At 38.0% G+C, this 17,676-nt stretch overlaps 1 protein-coding gene across 1 annotated transcript in view; it reads right to left on the bottom strand.

The window, feature by feature from the left end:
- Nucleotides 1–17,676, bottom strand: part of MYRF (myelin regulatory factor) — an 81,639-nt gene that overhangs the window by 40,480 nt on the left and 23,483 nt on the right. The window contains exons 7-9 of the mRNA XM_029284232.1: nucleotides 15,116–15,416; nucleotides 13,673–13,845; nucleotides 12,871–12,997 (exon numbers count right to left, since the gene is read on the bottom strand). Of these exons, the coding sequence (XP_029140065.1) occupies nucleotides 12,871–12,997; nucleotides 13,673–13,845; nucleotides 15,116–15,416 (601 nt within the window). The remainder of the gene's footprint in view (nucleotides 1–12,870; nucleotides 12,998–13,672; nucleotides 13,846–15,115; nucleotides 15,417–17,676) is intronic.

Here is a 17,676-nt window from a genome sequence, read left to right as displayed (position 1 = left end):
TGCCGTCAGCCAGACAGTGCCGGCTGGCGACCCCCAGGGGGAGGGCCTTCTCGGTGGGAGCTCCCACCCTATGGAACGAACTACCCCCAGAGATCAGGGTGATCCCGGATCTCCCTTCCTTCCGCCGCGCCCTCAAGACATGGCTATTTAAGCTGGCAGGACTGGCCTAAGGGGTATTTTTAGTTGGGTTTTAAAACAAATTTTAAAATAACAAAGGCCAAATTAATATTTCCTTTTAATTACGTTTTAATGGTAGTATTTTTGTACTTTTGTATTTGTTTTTATTAGGCTGTTAGCCGCCCTGAGTCCGCAAGGAGAAGGGCGGGGTAAAAATATAATAAATAAAATAAAAAATAAAAAACCAGAAAAGAAAGGAACTTTTGGCTGTCCAGGAAAGTTAGGAAAGCTCCCACCCAGAGGAATATGAATTATTTAATGTCCAAACCTCTATAGGTATTAACATTTTTGGAGTCCATTAGAGTAACCTCATATCTTGTAATTTGTTCTCAACACTGTCCATATCCACCCAAGCAATGCTAGAAACAGCACAAAGGGAATTCAATGTGTCATGTGGACAGTTCCAGCATAGATAAATAGTTACTGAAATAAGGTTATTCAGTCATATAGAAAAGGAGGCATATTCCACAAAAGCAGGCATAGGACCCAACCTTCACATCTTAAGCGCAGATGTCTACAGAGGAAAAGTCTTCATGCTGCAAACTATAGACAAGATGGCTTTGGCACAAGGAAGGACTATGACAGTGATGGCGAACCTTTTAGAGACCGAGTGCCCAAACTGCAATCCAAAATCCACTTATGCATCGCCGAGTGCCGGGTGGGTGTGGCCCATTGGCTGGGCGTGGCCCACTGGCTGGGCGTGGCTACGGTGGTAACGGCAGACTGGGTGGGACTAAAAAGTTCTATCAATCAATTCCAACTTTGCAAGATCTTTTTTTTTCCCGCGAGAAGTTGAAATTGACTGATTGCACCTTTTTTTTTTTTTTTGCACATGGCGGCGGAGGCCTAAAGCGAAAAGGTTTTATAAAACCCAGCTGAAAGCCTAGGACTGGGACGACGGCGCGCATGCCCACAGAAAGGGCTCTGAGTGCCACCTCTGGCACCCATGCCATAGGTTCGCCACCACTGGACTATGATGATGCACCTTTTATAAAGGAGTCATAATATAACAACATTATGTAACGTAACACAATATAACATGTTAAAGGGGCTGGTTACTTGAGGGACCACCTGTCTCCACCTGCCTGGTTGATTTAATTTTGTATACTCTGAGTTCCTTTCATTACACAATGTTAACTATCAGGACCGAGAGAAATATACCTTCTCTGTAGCAGCATCTGCCCTCTGCAATGAGGTTCCCATCAGGATCTGGATGGCCCCACTCTGCTATTGTTTAGAAGAGGCATGGTGACCTGGCTCTTCACCTAGGGCTTTAGTGAGGAAGAGGGAGAACCCTTGCTGCATTCCATCCAGTCCATTGTACTGGCCATCTTTTATATTTTATAGGTGTTATTGTATTTTCTTGGATTATAAGCCACCCAGAGTCATTGGGTGGTATATAAGTTCAACAATAAACAAACAAACAAATACCAAAGGGTTTTGATGATTACTTGGAGAGCGTCAGGCCAGTGAAGATCCAATTAAACTGATTTATTGCTAATCATGCCTATGCAAAGGAACCTTCTCAATGGTTAGCATCTGCTTGGGGTTAGATGAGGGTCAAAGGAATTCAAAGGAAGTTGGACTTAATTCACCTGTGTACACTTTTCTATGCATTTGGTTCCCCCATCAAATTGCCCTTACTGTAGTAAGCGTTTTTTTAACAATCAGAAACTCCCCTCCTATAACTTGAATCTATTTGCCCATGTTCTATACACAGAACTCTACATTTCCTAGGTGATTCCTTTCAGTATTTGGAAGTACTATTGTATCTTGCTTCAATTGTCTTTCCTCACAGATAATCATCCCATTTCCTTCAATCTCTCTTCACAGAACTCAAGTTTCTACTCCTAGGACCATCTATGTCACCTTTTTCTGACCCTGTTCCAAAATCTCTGATCCTTCATGCCATTCCATTCAATACCATCCACTCTTAGGAACCATGGATGAGCACGCTTTCCTTTCTTTTCTAGCAAGCTATTTATCCACTTAATGGTCATCCAGTCTATAACTAACTTGCTACAAATGCCATGGAGTATAAATGCTTTGCTGAAACTAAGATCTATTATGTCCATAGCACTTTTAGCTTACTACAGAAATTACTTGGTTTAAGAAAAAATGAGGTAAGAACAAGTCCTGTCAGAGTAATAAAATCATTCTAACTTCTAGTAATTACTACTTTGTTTTCAAGATGCTTTGATTTAACTTTCAAACACAGCCTGCATTTCTATACAACAGCATCTAAGAGTATGGGAAATAAGCAAGATGAATTTGAACTCTTAGTATAAGAAAACAAATATGGTCTAACAAATGTCTGTTACCATTAATGAAGTACTGAAACTGTAGGATACAATTTGTTGAACAGTATTGAAAAAGTGACATACAACTGGTCCTCGCACTTACAACCGTCACAGCATCCCCTCAGTCCATATCATGATTTCAGTGTCTGACAACCACTATGTATTTATGATTGTTACAGCATATTGGAGTCAAATGATCCCCACTTGTGACCTTCCTAGCTGGCTTCCAACAAGCAAAGTAAATTGGGGAAGCTGGCTTTACTTAACAATAGTATGATTCACTTAATAACGGCAGCAAAAAAGGTTGTAAAATTGGGCATCATCGCATAAAGACTCACTTAATGACTGCATCACCTAGTGATGGAAGATCTGGTCCCAACTGTAAGTCGAGGATTACTTGTATTATCCTTGAGAAGATCCATTTTTTTTGAAAAAAATGAGCTCTTTAAACATAGATTGAGACATAATACAGAGCAATTCAAAAATAAATGAAATAGAATTAACTCTGAGCAACGCAGGAAAAATGAAAACATGAGAATAGATCAGCATCAAATCAAAACACGAAATAAGGACAACAGATTAGTGATCCTCTAAAATATGAACAATGTTCCTGCATTTTGAAGAAATTGGGAGATTCCTCTGAATCTCTGGCAGTGAAGATGTCTAGGTGGCACCGTAATTTCCACAGATACATTATCTTCAGATAAGATAAAGTTCCAGGACACTGCAATGTTTACAAGAATGGGGAGGTTCAGGTCCACTTTGGATGGATGACTTTGGGCAAGCCATTCATTCTCTGCCTGATCTATCTCAGAAATTAGCTGTTGTGAGGATAAAACAAAGTGAGGTCCTTACATAAATCACAGCCTGACCTAGGGAGGATTTTAGGTAGGGATCTAAAATTTTAATTAAAATTACTTTGTGTCGACCGTTATAAACCAAAAATTAAGCCGAAAATAACCCCAAACATAAAACATCAAAACATAGAAACATAAAACATATATCATAAACAAAAATTATACGACACTTGGCGGGACTCAGGATACCCTCTTCCCGCCATATGTAATTAAAATTAACATAACAAAAAATTAACATAACAGCTCCTAGAGAAAAGGAAGATATAAATTAAATAAATACTAAAATAATCATTAGCATTGTTCTAGAGTAGAAAATTAAGATAGGAATACAATAGATAGGATAGTCAGCCTTTATTGAAAAACAGATGAAAGCAAAGACCTTGCAAGATTTCAGTTCATTCTGAAAAATAACTGCTGCCAAACACACTCCACCAACACCTGGAACCAGTCCATGAAGCATTTCTGGGAAAGGGTTATGCTGAAAGTCAACAAATGTATTTCTTGTAGTCAATTTGCTGAACGTTCATTTTGTGCAGTTCTCTGTGCGCAGACAGTGTGTATTCATACAGTTGCAATTTTCAAGTTGAACATTTAGTCAATAAATTGACTGAAAATAACCTGAATGCTAGTATTTCTTTCCCACTTGTCTAATGTCTAGCTAAATTCAATGGTAATTTATAGTAATGATTATTGATAGTAAAAAACACAAAACAATATTATAACACAACTGTGCTAGGTAGAATGTTGCAAATTATAGTGGATAGCAGCTTCAGAGAGATGATGTAGTACAGGCAAATGGATATACACTGGAAAAGTAAATGTTATTTATTTACTTATTATACATGTTTCTATCCCGCTGCAATCAAAAAAAGGCTTGACAACTTACATAGAATACAGTAAGACAATTTAAAGCATCCGTTTTGCCATATTGGTGGCCAGTGGCCACTAGAACCTTAGTCTTATTTCAGTGCAACCAATGCTTCATGTCTGATTTCACATAACTCCTCACTAACTATCGTAAGGGTAAAAAAAACAAAACACCATTAAACATTAAACTGCAGCCACATCAATATGCATGGCTTTTTCTTCCTCAAAGGTACATATCAGTTTTAGGTTTTCCCTTACTATTTTTCATTACTTCCTGGATGAACTAAATGCAGTGCAAAAGACTGGCCTCTCCATGACATTTTAAAAGAGACACTGGCTAAAATTAAAGTGTTTGAGAAAGAAAACAGAAGGAAAAAAGAGAGTGTCATGTTTTGCATCTAGAGTAACTGTTTATTGTATCATAATAAAATCCTCGATCCAACACAAAGTATTAACTAGTTCTGACATTAGTAATACAAATGTCTTCTTATCAGTATTAACTTTTTCCCCATTATTAATATTAGTTCTGTAAAGTCATGAGCTGATGTCAAGAAGCCAACAAAGAAATACTGGTAATTTTAAAAAAGATAATAGTATTACTGTCAGATATTTATCTCAATGCAGGAATGTTTCTATTGTATTTTGGTTAATCCAAGCAACCCCATAAGCCTAGTTTCATGAGCATATCTCAATGACATTTTTGTCCTTGCCCTGCCCAATAAAGTAAACTGTCATTTGATCAAAGCACCATAGGTTATTAATCTTCACATGCTCTTGTATTGATTCACAATAAACTGTGATTAAAAAGTGGCCCACTGCAAATGCACTATCACTACTAGAATAGATCCAAATGAGAAAAAACTAAAAGGGCTTTATTTAACTTTGTTGTATCTCAGGAGTTCCCCACTGCTACTCTATGAAAATGCAAGAACATTCCATAGAGGTAATATAATTCTTGCCTACTTTCCTAATTGGAATGTCTTTTGTGACAATTTTCACTATAAACGTGGCACAATTTCTCTGTAGCTAACAAAATAATTTTTAAAGCACTAAAATTCTTGTTGTCATTTATCTTTCACTAGGTGAAACAGCTAAACAGTTCATGGGGTAACCCATTCTTTAACTAAGCTATCTCAAATAGGTTTACAGAATGTGTCAAAATCTGGGACTCAGGACTCCTGATGGAATGAAGTTTGGAAAAGTTATGACTGCTTCGGAACTACTGACTGCTGCTGCTCTTCCCCTCCCTGGCCAATGCTGCACTGCCAGATGCCTTCCTTGACCAGCACAGCAACTCTTGCATACCCACCCACCCCCCGTGCATCCTTCTCAAGCCGGACTGTCCACTGCATATGCCTTCCCTGACCGGGCACTGCACCACCTGTGCACCTCCACAACCCTTCCCCAACCCATACAGCACCTCTTCGGCACCTTCACACACCATTCACAACCCATGTCACTCCCTCCCCCATCTCTGACCAGCACAGCAACACTTGTGCACTCCCAGGAAGGAAGGAGGGAGGGAGGAAGATAATGACAGAACAACAGAGAGAGAGAAAAGGAAGGGGAAGGGTAAGAGAGAAGGATGGAGGCACGGAAGGAAGGCAGGATAGAGGGATGGAAGAAAGAGAGAAGTGAGGAAGATTTCCAATGCTCTCTGCCAGCTTCCCACAAGGAAACTCAATGGGGAAGCTGGCAAAAAGTTGGAAGTCACTCCTGCTCCCTCTGCTTTTGTTTTGCCCACTTGTGGTCATTCTGTTTCTCCATTTAGGTAAGGATATATCTCTAAAATGATGATCTAATGCAGACATGTCAAACTCGTGACGTCGCGCAACGTATCAGGACGGTTTTACCATTGCCGGCAATGGGGTGGGCGCAGCTTCCAGATGACGCGTCTGGCCCGCGGGCCGGCAGTTTGACACTCCTGACCTAATGGGACATGGGATGTCTATTTTCTAAAAAACCATAAAAGACTTCTTTACTGTTACATATGAAAATCCATCTTTGTACCCTCATTGTTTACCAGTCTAGGGACAAAAACAAGAAAAAGTACTTCAATTTTCTATCCATTGTTTGTATGAAGGGGTAGACAAATGGCAAGAACCATTTGTCAATTACTTAAATTCACATTCTTAGAAAAACCCAATGCTTTATTCTGCATTTATCCCATTTCTAATTCTTAATGCTGTTATGGCAGCAGTTCAGAATTTGTAGCCACAGGGTTCACTTAACAGCAGAGTTGCACTTAATTACCTTAGCAAATGCAATTAATTAATTACTTAGCAAATACACCACCTTTTGTAATTAAAGTAAGCTTTTGAAGGTATAGTAAGCTTCAGAAATGAAAGAGAGAAAAATAAACAGTGGGAATGTTGTATTTATTCTTGTTTTGTTTTTCAAGCTTAGCATCATGTGAAGCACTTAAAAAGTTCTTTCACACTTTGCTTTCTAATATTAGGCATAAAAAACTAAAAATTCAAGATGGAACTTTTTCATCAGGAAAAAAAAGTTAAAAAAAAAAAGCTTGCAATTTTATTGCAAGAAAGCCAGTACTGTCTATGTATACTGCAAATCAAACAAGGTTGTTTTATTTACCTCCTCATATGTAACACTCCGAGGAATGCAGCTTTCAGGATGCAAATCAGGATGTGCTGCCAAGTGTATCTGAAATCTCTCTCCCAAAATTAGAAAGGCTGGGCGGAAATCAAAGTCTTCCCACACTTCCCCTGACTACTTCTTGCTCAGATCTTGGCCCTTTCAAGCAAGCCACATCACTGCAAAGTATTCCTTTGATCGTAATCTGTAGGAACATCTAATTAAGCTCCAAAAAGCTGAAATAGTCCAGGGCACCGAAACAGAGGATCATCTCCTTCACAAAGCCCCTTGTTTCTATAGAAGGAGTCAATACAGGTAGCCAGGAATTTGTTCTGAGGGGTTTCTTTTTCCCCCCTTCTGTGTTGTGCCAGGACTCAACTTTTTTTATCCCTCTCTGTACAGGTTATGGAATTGGTGTTTACTCCCAGCCTTCAAGGTCAGGCTACATTCGTGAAAATATAATCTTTTCTTTGGAATCCTTTTGTGATCTGTAATATTTTATACTCTTTCCAATCTCTTTGGAGATTTGGGCTGAGAGCTTTTCATTTGTAAGAAACCATCACCATCTTGTGGCTGGAACTCTGATGCAAATTACTTTATTACCACGATCTGGGCAGTTTTATAATTGTCTCCTTCCACACTGAATGTCTAGACTTTAATACTTAAAATCAAAAGGAGTATGTATGTATGTATGTATGTATGTATGTATGTATGTAATGTATGTAATATATGTAATGGTATGGTGTGGTGTGGTGTGGTGTGGTGTGGTGTGGTGTGGTGTGGTATGGTATGGTATGGTGTGTATGTATATTTTAAACAAATAAAGTTTTGATTTTGTTTATCCCCTGGACAGAGATTTATATTTAAAGAGGGGGAAGCAAGAACTGAATCCTCCAGTTACAAACCTCTATGCTACATAGCCAGAATAATTACTATTGTAATTATTTAGATTTGTTTGCTGGTGTTGTTTCGTATTTTACTTTTTAAGTGTCAGACAGAATAAGGTAAGAGAGCCCTTCCAATGAAGTTATGAGATCACAGATGAAACGCCCTTGGAAAATAGATAGCAGCCACAGGAATTATCAAGCTTCTTCCCGAAAACAGAAGTCAGGACCGGGATGTGAAGACCCAGACAACGTCTACAAGAGGAGGCTTGGGACCTCCAAATTCTCTCTTGTGGACCTCGGCACTGCTATAGGATGACCAACTAGATACTTCCACAAGGCCCAGAAGAAGTATATGAATGCCTTAGCAGACAGGGCATATATATTTCACTTGATATTTTTATATTTAAGATAAATTGTTCTGAATGACCACATTGGTGATAAACCAAATGCTTCCAATTTTCAGTAACAGGTGAGAATGAGTTTCTAGAGGTCACACTACAGCCTAAAGGAGCCAAAGATATCAGATGAATTGCTGGGAATGGAGATGACATCTGGCATATTTTATGTATTAAATGATTAAATGTTTTTAATCTCAAACCACTTCCCAGTATATCTTTGAAATACTAACTAAACGTGAAATTAAACTTTAAATAAGACTCAAGTGCTAAATTCTCTTAAATGATTTGATAAAAAATACCATGTTTCAATTTATGAGTAGTTTTTTTTGACCTGCCTTCTACAAAATAATTATATTTTGTTTCTTTTTAAACTCCAAGCTTTATCATCTTCATAAGACGTTGTCAGGTTAAACAGAAAAAAATAATCAGATAGTAAGAAAAACTGGACTCAGAAGTAATTTTCTTTAGTTTATTAGCAGTGGATTTAAATAGCTAATTGGCTTCCATTTCTTTGGTCAAAGAAATTTGTGCCTCTCCCATGTAAACATGGGGGAGACACAAAGAATGGCACAAAGATCAAAATTCTTTTAAGGCTGTGATAAATATCTATAACCCAATCTCATCTGCATTCTGCATGAAATTATTCATAAAATAGGAGAATGCTGGCACATAAAAAAGATGTTGAGACTCTAGAAAGAGTACAGAGAAGAGCAACAAAGATGATTAGGGGACTGGAGGCTAAAACATATGAGGAACGGTTGCTGGAATTGGGTATGTCTAGTTTAATGAAGAGAAGGACGAGGGGGGACATGATAGCAGTGTTCCAATATCTCAGGGGCTGCCCCAAAGAAGAGGGAGTCAGGCTATTTTCCAAAGCGCCTGAAGGTAGGACAAGGAGCAACGGGTGGAAGCTAACCAAAGAGAGAAGCAACCTAGAACTAAGGAGAAACTTCCTGACAGTTAGAACAATTAACCAGTGGAACAACCTGCCTCCAGAAAGAGTGAATGCTCCAACACTGGAAGTTTTCAAGAAGAAACTGGACAGCCATTTGTCCGAAATGGTATAGGGTTATCTGCCTGAGCAGGGGGTTGGACTAGATGACCTCCAAGGTCCCTTCCAACTTTATCGTTATTATTATTATTACATTTTAAGGAACGGGCAAACAAATTCTCTGTTATTTTTGGCAAGAAGTGGGCTTATTCTGAAAGAAAAAATGGATGATTTTTTTTCTCTTTCATTTTACCGAGGGAGGAAAAAACCTTAATTACCAAAGCTGTTCTTAGCAACCTGGCAAAATTCACTTCTAACTCACTTCTAAATACAAAGCTTCATTATGAGATCATGATGTTATCGCCCCTTCCTCCCTGCCTTGCTGTAGCATTACTATAGCAGAAGTCCTTACCTAAATTAGAAAAAAAAATACTGTTTGACAATGTCAGAGGCAGGCTACTTGCACTGACACCAAAAATATCCCTCAATTTTGCTGTATTGAAGAAACATCTAGAAACTCTACAACTTTCAATCCCTGCTTATTTAGAGCCCCGAAGGCTCAACGTTAAAGCATGATTTGCTAAAAAAAATTAAGAAAAAAAGATCCAACGAATAAATAACTTAAAATGTACCACTTTTAAGTGTAAAAATACACTTCTATTAAATCTTAATTTGAAAGTACTACACACTGGATTAATTATTTTTTACCCTGATACATATTTTTCTAAAAAAACAAAACAAAAACCCTGCCCGGATAGAACTGCTTTTTAACTGTTCAGAGGAAGGGTTTGTAAAATCTTTTGCACTAATTTGCCCTTTGGCTGACCCAATACATCAATATCTTACTCTATACTCCCATTCTATACCTTGAAGGAACTTAAATAAATTGCCTTCTGCAAGACCTTGGGAAGGCAGCCCTGGAGAGAGCATACTTTGTTTGGGTATCCCAGGCCATTCAAGGGCAGCCTCTTTCTGATGCTACAGGCTTTCATGTAAATCACTGGCCTTTGCTCTCCAGATTGCTCTCATGAAGGCAGATAACCATCTCATTTTATTTAGCATCCCAAAAAGGCAAGGTTCCCTTTCTCCACAAGTGAGACAAACAAGAGATACAAGCTCTCAAATGGAGAGGATTGTTTTTTTAAAGGAGGCCATTCCCAGAATCCATCTGGCTGGCTGCCAGTTCTCTATCACCTTTCTGGAATGTGGGGAGGATGTGCGGCATTTTTTTTAACCCTTGAACATTTGTCTTTCTCGCCCTGTAAACTCTACCCCGTAAGCTGGCTTTCCTCAGCTTCTTGCTCTCACCTTATGTGGCTTCTTTACCTTTCTTATGTCCATATAAGTCACCTGGATTGTTCTCCAGCCTCGGCATCTGTATTGTCCTATAAATCATGCACCCAATTTCTTTCTATGCCTTTCTCTAAACATAGCACCAATATAGCATAACAATATAATGTGTTAATAATGTAATGTGATGTGATGTAATATAATTAATATAACAACAACATAGCATAGTTCAGGGGTCTTCAAACTTGGCCCTTTTATGACTTGTGGACTTCAACTCCCAGAATTCCTCATCCAGGCACGCTGGCTGAGGAATTCTGGGAGTTGAAATCCACACGTCATAAAAGGGCCAAGTTTGAAGACCCCTGGCATAGTTTAATGAAGAGAAGGAGTAGGGGTGACATGATAGCAGTCTTCTTCTCCTATTCTCCAGAGCATCTAAGGGCAAGACAAGACGCAATGGATAGAACCTAAGGAGAGAACCAACCTAGAACTAAGGAGAAATTTTGTGAGCTTGAACAATTAATCAGTGGAATAATTTGCCTCCAGAAGTTGTGGGTGCTCCAGCATTGGGGGTATTTAAGAAGAGACTAGATAGCTATTTATCCAGAATCGTATAGGATCTTCTGCTTAAGCAGTGGGTTGGACTAGAAGACCTCCAAAATTACATCTGACTCTGTTATTCTTTATTCATCCATATTTCTCTTTTCTTCACCAATAGTTATTTAAATAGTTTTAAACACCCAGATCCCAAGGGGATTTTCAGTGCACACTGTATCTAAACTTCCCTCTTTCTTTTTAACTCCCCTTTTAGTTTTTCACATGTGACACTTCCATATCTCACCATCCTCATCTTGCACCATTTCTGCTCTAGAAGCCAATTCCCATTGCTCTTTCCTAAATGTGCTCTCTCTTCAGAACTAATAATGTAATTAGTAATAGAACTAATTATATTATCAGTTCTGTTTCAATTTTTATCACCTATCAGTTTTTCATGGTAACTTTTTGCTCTTTCCAAACTGATAAAACAGTTGCTGATTGTAATCACAGAACATATTCCCCTTTCCTGAAACCCCCTTTTTAAAAAGCACATTAAAAATGCAATCCAAAATTTATTTTGGATGAACTAGGTTGATGAACAGCTAGCACAAAAATAGTCACAATTCACCCCTTTCTACTCATATCCAGTGCATTTTTTGTAAAAAAAAAAAAAAAAAAAAGGTGCCGGAACTCACACATATCATACAACCCGCCTTGCCTACCCTACAAGGTTCCATCCAAAAAAGGTGCCGGAACTCCGTTCTGGGCGTTCTATGAGAAAAAAAGCCCTGCTCATATCTCTATTTTTTTTTAAAGACTTCCATTCAGTACTCCAAGATTTAAATTGCAGACACCTCTATGCTAGAATACAGATAATTTAGTGACATAATTATATTTGTTCACAAAGATGAAACCTCAAACTCACTTGATGCTCAACTCCATGATTCAAGGCATGAGTACATAGGAAGAGGTCCTATCCCAGTGTCTGGGGGCTGTGAGAGTCTGGATGGGAACAACAGGCTTCAGCTGAACCCTGGCAAGACTGAATGGCTCTGGATTCTGGGTCCCATTAGTTCCATGACTGGTTACATTAGCCATATCATTAGATATAGATCTAAACTAGGAATGTTCTGGGTATTATCAGCTAAGGACCTACATTAGGTGGGCTCCAGGAAACATGCCTTCTCTGTCAGGGCATCCACCATATGGAAACACACCCCCCCCCCGCCAAATTAGATTACTTCCATCCTTTTTGACATTCTGGAAGGTCCTCAAGACCTGGTTATGTTATCAGGTCTGGAGGTTCCATTGGAACCCGTGACATGCTTAACTGGCTCCATTATGGAGCTGGCTATTTTTATTCCCTCTTTGCCTACAGTTTGTATCTCTGATTTTATAATATTTAGTGTTACAGTGATTTTTTTAACCTGTGGTTTTTTTACATATGGTTTTTTTTTCATTTATTGTGGGCCACATCCAGAATCACCTTCAATGAGATGGGCAGCTATGTAGATTTGTTTAATAATAAATAAGAGGTATTGAAATATTATATACATATGAAAATGCCCACAATGCATTTTAACTGGGAAATAACTGCAATGAATGAATGAATGAATGAATGAATGAATGAATGAATGAATGAATAAATAAATAAATAAATAAATAAATAAATAAATAAATAAATAAAAGAAGGGTGTACAAAAATGCACCACATTATAAAGCAATCTATCCAAAAATGTGTTAGGAATCTTTAGGCAAACTTTAAAAAAAACCAAATTCACAAAGTGGTGAAGTGAGACATAACAAATTTAAAGGTAGGAAAATGAAAAGCAGAATAAAATTGAATATCAGATTCTCTACAAAACTGTGAGGTGTGAAATGTCTGTTCATCAGCACTATGGTCTTGAGTGGACCCTGCTGTTGAAACTGTTAGGCAGAGGAGTCTACAGTCGTTTGATTGTAAATACTCACAACTCTTTGTAGTTAGCATCATACAGGGTCGACCACTTGTTCTGCTGATGTGGCTGCCATTTTATGGATTGGTAGTTGGGATCCAAGTAGGAGGAGCTATTCAAGCTGTCATTATCCTGAATCAGTCCTACAGCAATAGAAAAAATGTTGAACTGAAATTTGCCTACAAACCTGATACAAACTATTTATCCTACTTTTCCATCCCTCACTTGCTATGCAACAAAACCCGTAACTTTTTATTTTCTTTGCCTTGACCTCAAGGAATACAGGTAATCCTCAATTTACAACCACAATTGGAACAAGAAATCTTGTCATTAAGCAAGACATCATTGTTGGAAGCTGACTGGGAAGGTTACAGATGGAGATCACATGACTGTGGGACGCTGCAACCATTATAAAAATGCATAACAATTGCCAAGTGCCTGATCACAATCACATATCAGTGGGAACATTCCAACCGTTGAAAGCATGAGCAATGGTCTTTAAGTCGCATTTTTCAGCACCACTGTAACTTTGAATGGTTGCTAAATGAATGGTCATAAGTTGAAGACTAACTGTAGTCAGTTTTCTTTTCTTTTTATTAAGAAAAGAAGTGAGACTTTTCTCACTTCCAATTCCCAATGCAGTTGTACAAAGATGCTCTCCAGAAAATACACTGCCATTCTGTGAGCTTCAGCCCAGACACCATCCCTTATTCTCCATGTATTACTTAATTTTTAAAAAACTACCTTTTTGGAGCATAAATAGTGTCTGGGTACTGGTAATCCTAGAAAGGAATAGAAAGAATAACTACAGTACAAACCTGGGGAGAGCGCCCCCTGCTGATGCCAGGGAGGTGTTTGAACTCTGTCAGAGTTGAGGGGCACAGATCCTGTACCTGGCTCCTGTTTTATCATTCCATTGAACATCTGCACATTGAGAGTGTTTGATGGTGACTCTGAGTGTTTCCTCTTCTTGGCAGGGTGCACTGGAAGTCTATAGAAATCAATCATAAATTACAACAGGCATACAAAGGAAATATTTATTCAAATTTAGCCTACGTATGCATGTGTGTGTGTGTACATATACTGTGTATTATATACCCACACAGACGTCTTCTACCCCAGGCATAAAGTTATTCCAGTAGGAAAGATTAAATTAGATTACTAGCCTTCAACCTAAAGTCACACCCTGACTTACGTGCATTTGTAATAACAGTCTGACATGGTTATATAATGAAGCAAAAAATGAATGTCATCCAGTATCTTATGCACCAATATACGGCACGTGGCTTCTAATTGGTAGGATGTAGGCAACAGCATATTGGCTTTCAAGAGGTCCCTATATTAGAGATCTTAGTTTGCATAAAATAATGTAAACATGCTTGGGATAAAACTTGGTTTGACTGCAGTTCTGGCATATTATCCAAAACTGACCTATACTATTCTTATCATTAACAGTAAATGCTGCATGTGGCATACATATGTTTAAGATCTAGTCTATAACTTCTACTAAAAAATATTACGTGAAAGCCTCTGCTGACCAAATCCATTATTGGATAATGAGGACAGTTTCCATGGGTTCTCCACAGCATACGAAATTCTGTGATTTTGAATATAAGAGGAGTAAATGGCAAAGAGCATGAAATAAAAAAAATGCAAAAAAGAAAAATAAATATGTTGTGCATATTTATGAAACTAATGGAAAGGAGAAGGATGTAATCAATTTAAATAGAGTTAGTTTCATATTGTTAATATTGATGAATTCACGAACAAAGGTGAAAATATAGGTTTAATTATGAATGAAAGAACTAAATTATATGCCACAGAGTTTGAATTGATGTTATATACATTATTGTGAATGTGAAAAACTATAAGCTGATGATTGTGCATGCTATGTTCCAGGAAGTGGTAATAATGGTAGAAACAAAGATACGTTTTAGGAAAAATTGTGCAGCAATACAAGGAATTTTTTAAAAAAATCTGTTAGATTGCATGAATGAAGGAGGAGATAAGAGGAGATAAAAGTGCACAGAAAAATGAGTTGGCCATTGGGAGGCCAAAGAATGGAGGAGAATAGAGATTATCTGTTGGAAAAAAAGCTAAGAAAAGTGTTTGTTGCCCTACCAGTTTTGGAGGTGGCGATGCGAGCTTAAAGCTGCCCATTATTTCAGAAATGAAACAAGCATAAAGAGGCAAAAAGGTTCCAGTCATAAAGGCGCTCCCCTCCTTTGCTACCGTTCCAACCTTGTTCCCAAAGAACTTACTCTGTTCCGTGTTGTTGAAGTAGCTGGTGAAGCATCTGCGACTGCTGAGCATGATGGAGGTCACCAGGTGACATGCCTTGCCCTATAGTGAACTGTGGCATCAGAGGTTCAGCCTTCGCGTACATGTCCCGTTGCATGCTGGGATAGTGATGGCTGTGCTGCTGCTGGTGTGAATGAGGAGGTGGTGGTGGCAGTCCCTGAAGGTGGGGTGGGGGTGGAGGGGGTGGGGGATGCTCTAACCGTGAAGGGGGAGTAATTTGACACATATTCTCAGGAGTCATAGTTCGAAGAAGGTGAGGATCTAAAAAGAACCAGAAAGATGGATTAATCTAAATTAAAAGTGTCAGTTTCCTTTTTTCAGAAGTCCTACACTATGATCAATCATCCCATTTGGGCTCTCAGTCAGAACAGCACAAAATAATAAATACAAAATGTCAGTTCAATAATAGAGACATTCCAGGCTCTCTCTTTAGAGTTTCAGCTTTCATTAAAACAACAAGTAGATTATCAGCTTTTTCACCAGTAGTTGGGAGTTGCATGGCGATAATGCAGCAACATTTGTAAAGGGCAATAGCCAGATTTCAGCCCTTTTCTATATTTAAAAAATACATTAATAGGGGTACTAAATTTAATAGATGCTCACTGAAGCTATGTTTATTTCTTGCTGCCATTTGATACAAAACTGTTAATGTTACTTGACAGCTTGTCACTGACTTTCAGCAGTGTGACTTTGACCAATCCCACAGCCACAAAAAATGGCTTAGGAGCTGCTTATGGCCCAAGGATTGTCAATTGCTCATACTCAGATAGATAGATGATAGATAGACAGACAGACAGACAGACAGACAGACAGACAGACAGACAGACACCATGTGCATGCATACAATTAGTAAAATAAGTCCAAATACTCAACCACATTACTTAATGAGAAATAAATTTAGTTTTCTATCAAATGAATTAAATTTTAGGAAACAGCTAGTATGAATATGTGTGTGCACATCTATGGCTTGTGTGCATGCACGTCTGTGTCTTATGTATATTATACAAAATGTATTAACAATTAAAGCATTTAAATATAATTATGTGTAGTCTAGAATAAATTAAAAAGAATAAGAATAAACATAAAAAATAAAAGATTTTAGCAAGTTCAAATCCAGCAAAAACGCTATCAGAGACTGCTGAAAGCCAAACAGAGAAATGTGTTATATGACTGGTCTGATATACTATCCTTCTGCATGATGGAAAAAAGCTAGAGCTAGTTATGTTTATATATCATAGGAAATATTAATATTTGCTTATTTCATGTTCTGACTTTGTTCTGACTTTGTTTATAGAAATAAAGAGCAGTAATATGAAATAGGGAGCAAACTACATTTTTTAACTTTGGTCTCCTACTAATTACTCTCTCCAGAAATACATATTAACAGCTTCTTTGTAATTATTCACCATTCATATTCTACTTTATTACTCACTATAAGTCCCTTCCCACTCCACTTTATTGTTTATTCTCTCCATTCAAAGCTGCACCTATCATATGACTTCTTTCTTTTCAGTTCTGCCCCAGGAACTTTTTTCTACCACACACACGATTCTACTTTCTTCTCATTCCAACTCCATGAATGAGATAAGCTGAAGTCATCTTTAACTATATTGAAGTTGAAGTAATGTTTTCCACCTTATTCTGACATTATCTAGTGAAGGAAAATTGAATTACTGGCAGTGATTAAGACCTGAGAGAGAATAGGAATTAAGGAGGGAGCAGCAAATTTAATGTTATCGGTTCTTTGTCAGCTCAAACATGGGTGTCTAGTTCTATAACTTAGTAATGGAGAAAGATCTGTTATCTCTTAAGACAATACTGAATCTGAAAAAGCATGAACTGTTGGATAAAAATACACTAGGATCCATACAAAGAGACAGTAAACTTTCTATTTTGGAATAGAAGCAAATTAATAACCAACCTCTTAGCTTTTCTATGTTTCAAATAATAAACATGTTTGCAAAATGAGCTCGATGGATCCTGTTCAAGGTTTAATTTCAAAGTAGTTCATACAGGAACCATTTTATTCATTTGAGCAAATAATCATTTCCGATCATAAATACTCACTGCATGCCACTTGGTTAGCAAAAAAGAAAAATACAACAAATCCCCTTATAATTTTTAGGAGTGGCCTATAATTTCTGATGCTCATAATGCTTGTAAAGGTAATTACATTACAGGGACAGACTATAGAGCACGGGTGTCAAACTCGCCACGTCATGTGACGTGTCGCAACATATCGCGACTCTTTTTGCATTGCAGGCAATGGGATGGGCGTGGCTTCGGTGTGATGAAACCAGCCCGTGGGCTGGCAGTTTGACACCCCTGCTATACAGCAAACGTTCTGAAGAAAGTATTGCCATTTAAGGGTGGTGCTTGGCATAATAAGTGTCTCCCATCATCCCCAGCTATCATAGCTAATGGCTGAAACAAGTGAAAGTTGCAGTCTATCTCATTTAGAAGGCTATATCTTGTAGAAAGTATCTGCAGAAATTCACCAAAGCCCTTGACTCAAGTTCAC

This window comes from Protobothrops mucrosquamatus, unplaced genomic scaffold (assembly GCF_001527695.2).
Source record: "Protobothrops mucrosquamatus isolate PMUCROS unplaced genomic scaffold, P.Mucros_1.0 scaffold_115, whole genome shotgun sequence".
Lineage (NCBI taxonomy): Eukaryota > Metazoa > Chordata > Lepidosauria > Squamata > Viperidae > Protobothrops > Protobothrops mucrosquamatus.
Note: the sequence above shows the minus strand (reverse complement) of the source record. Positions and strands in the feature narration are given on the sequence as shown.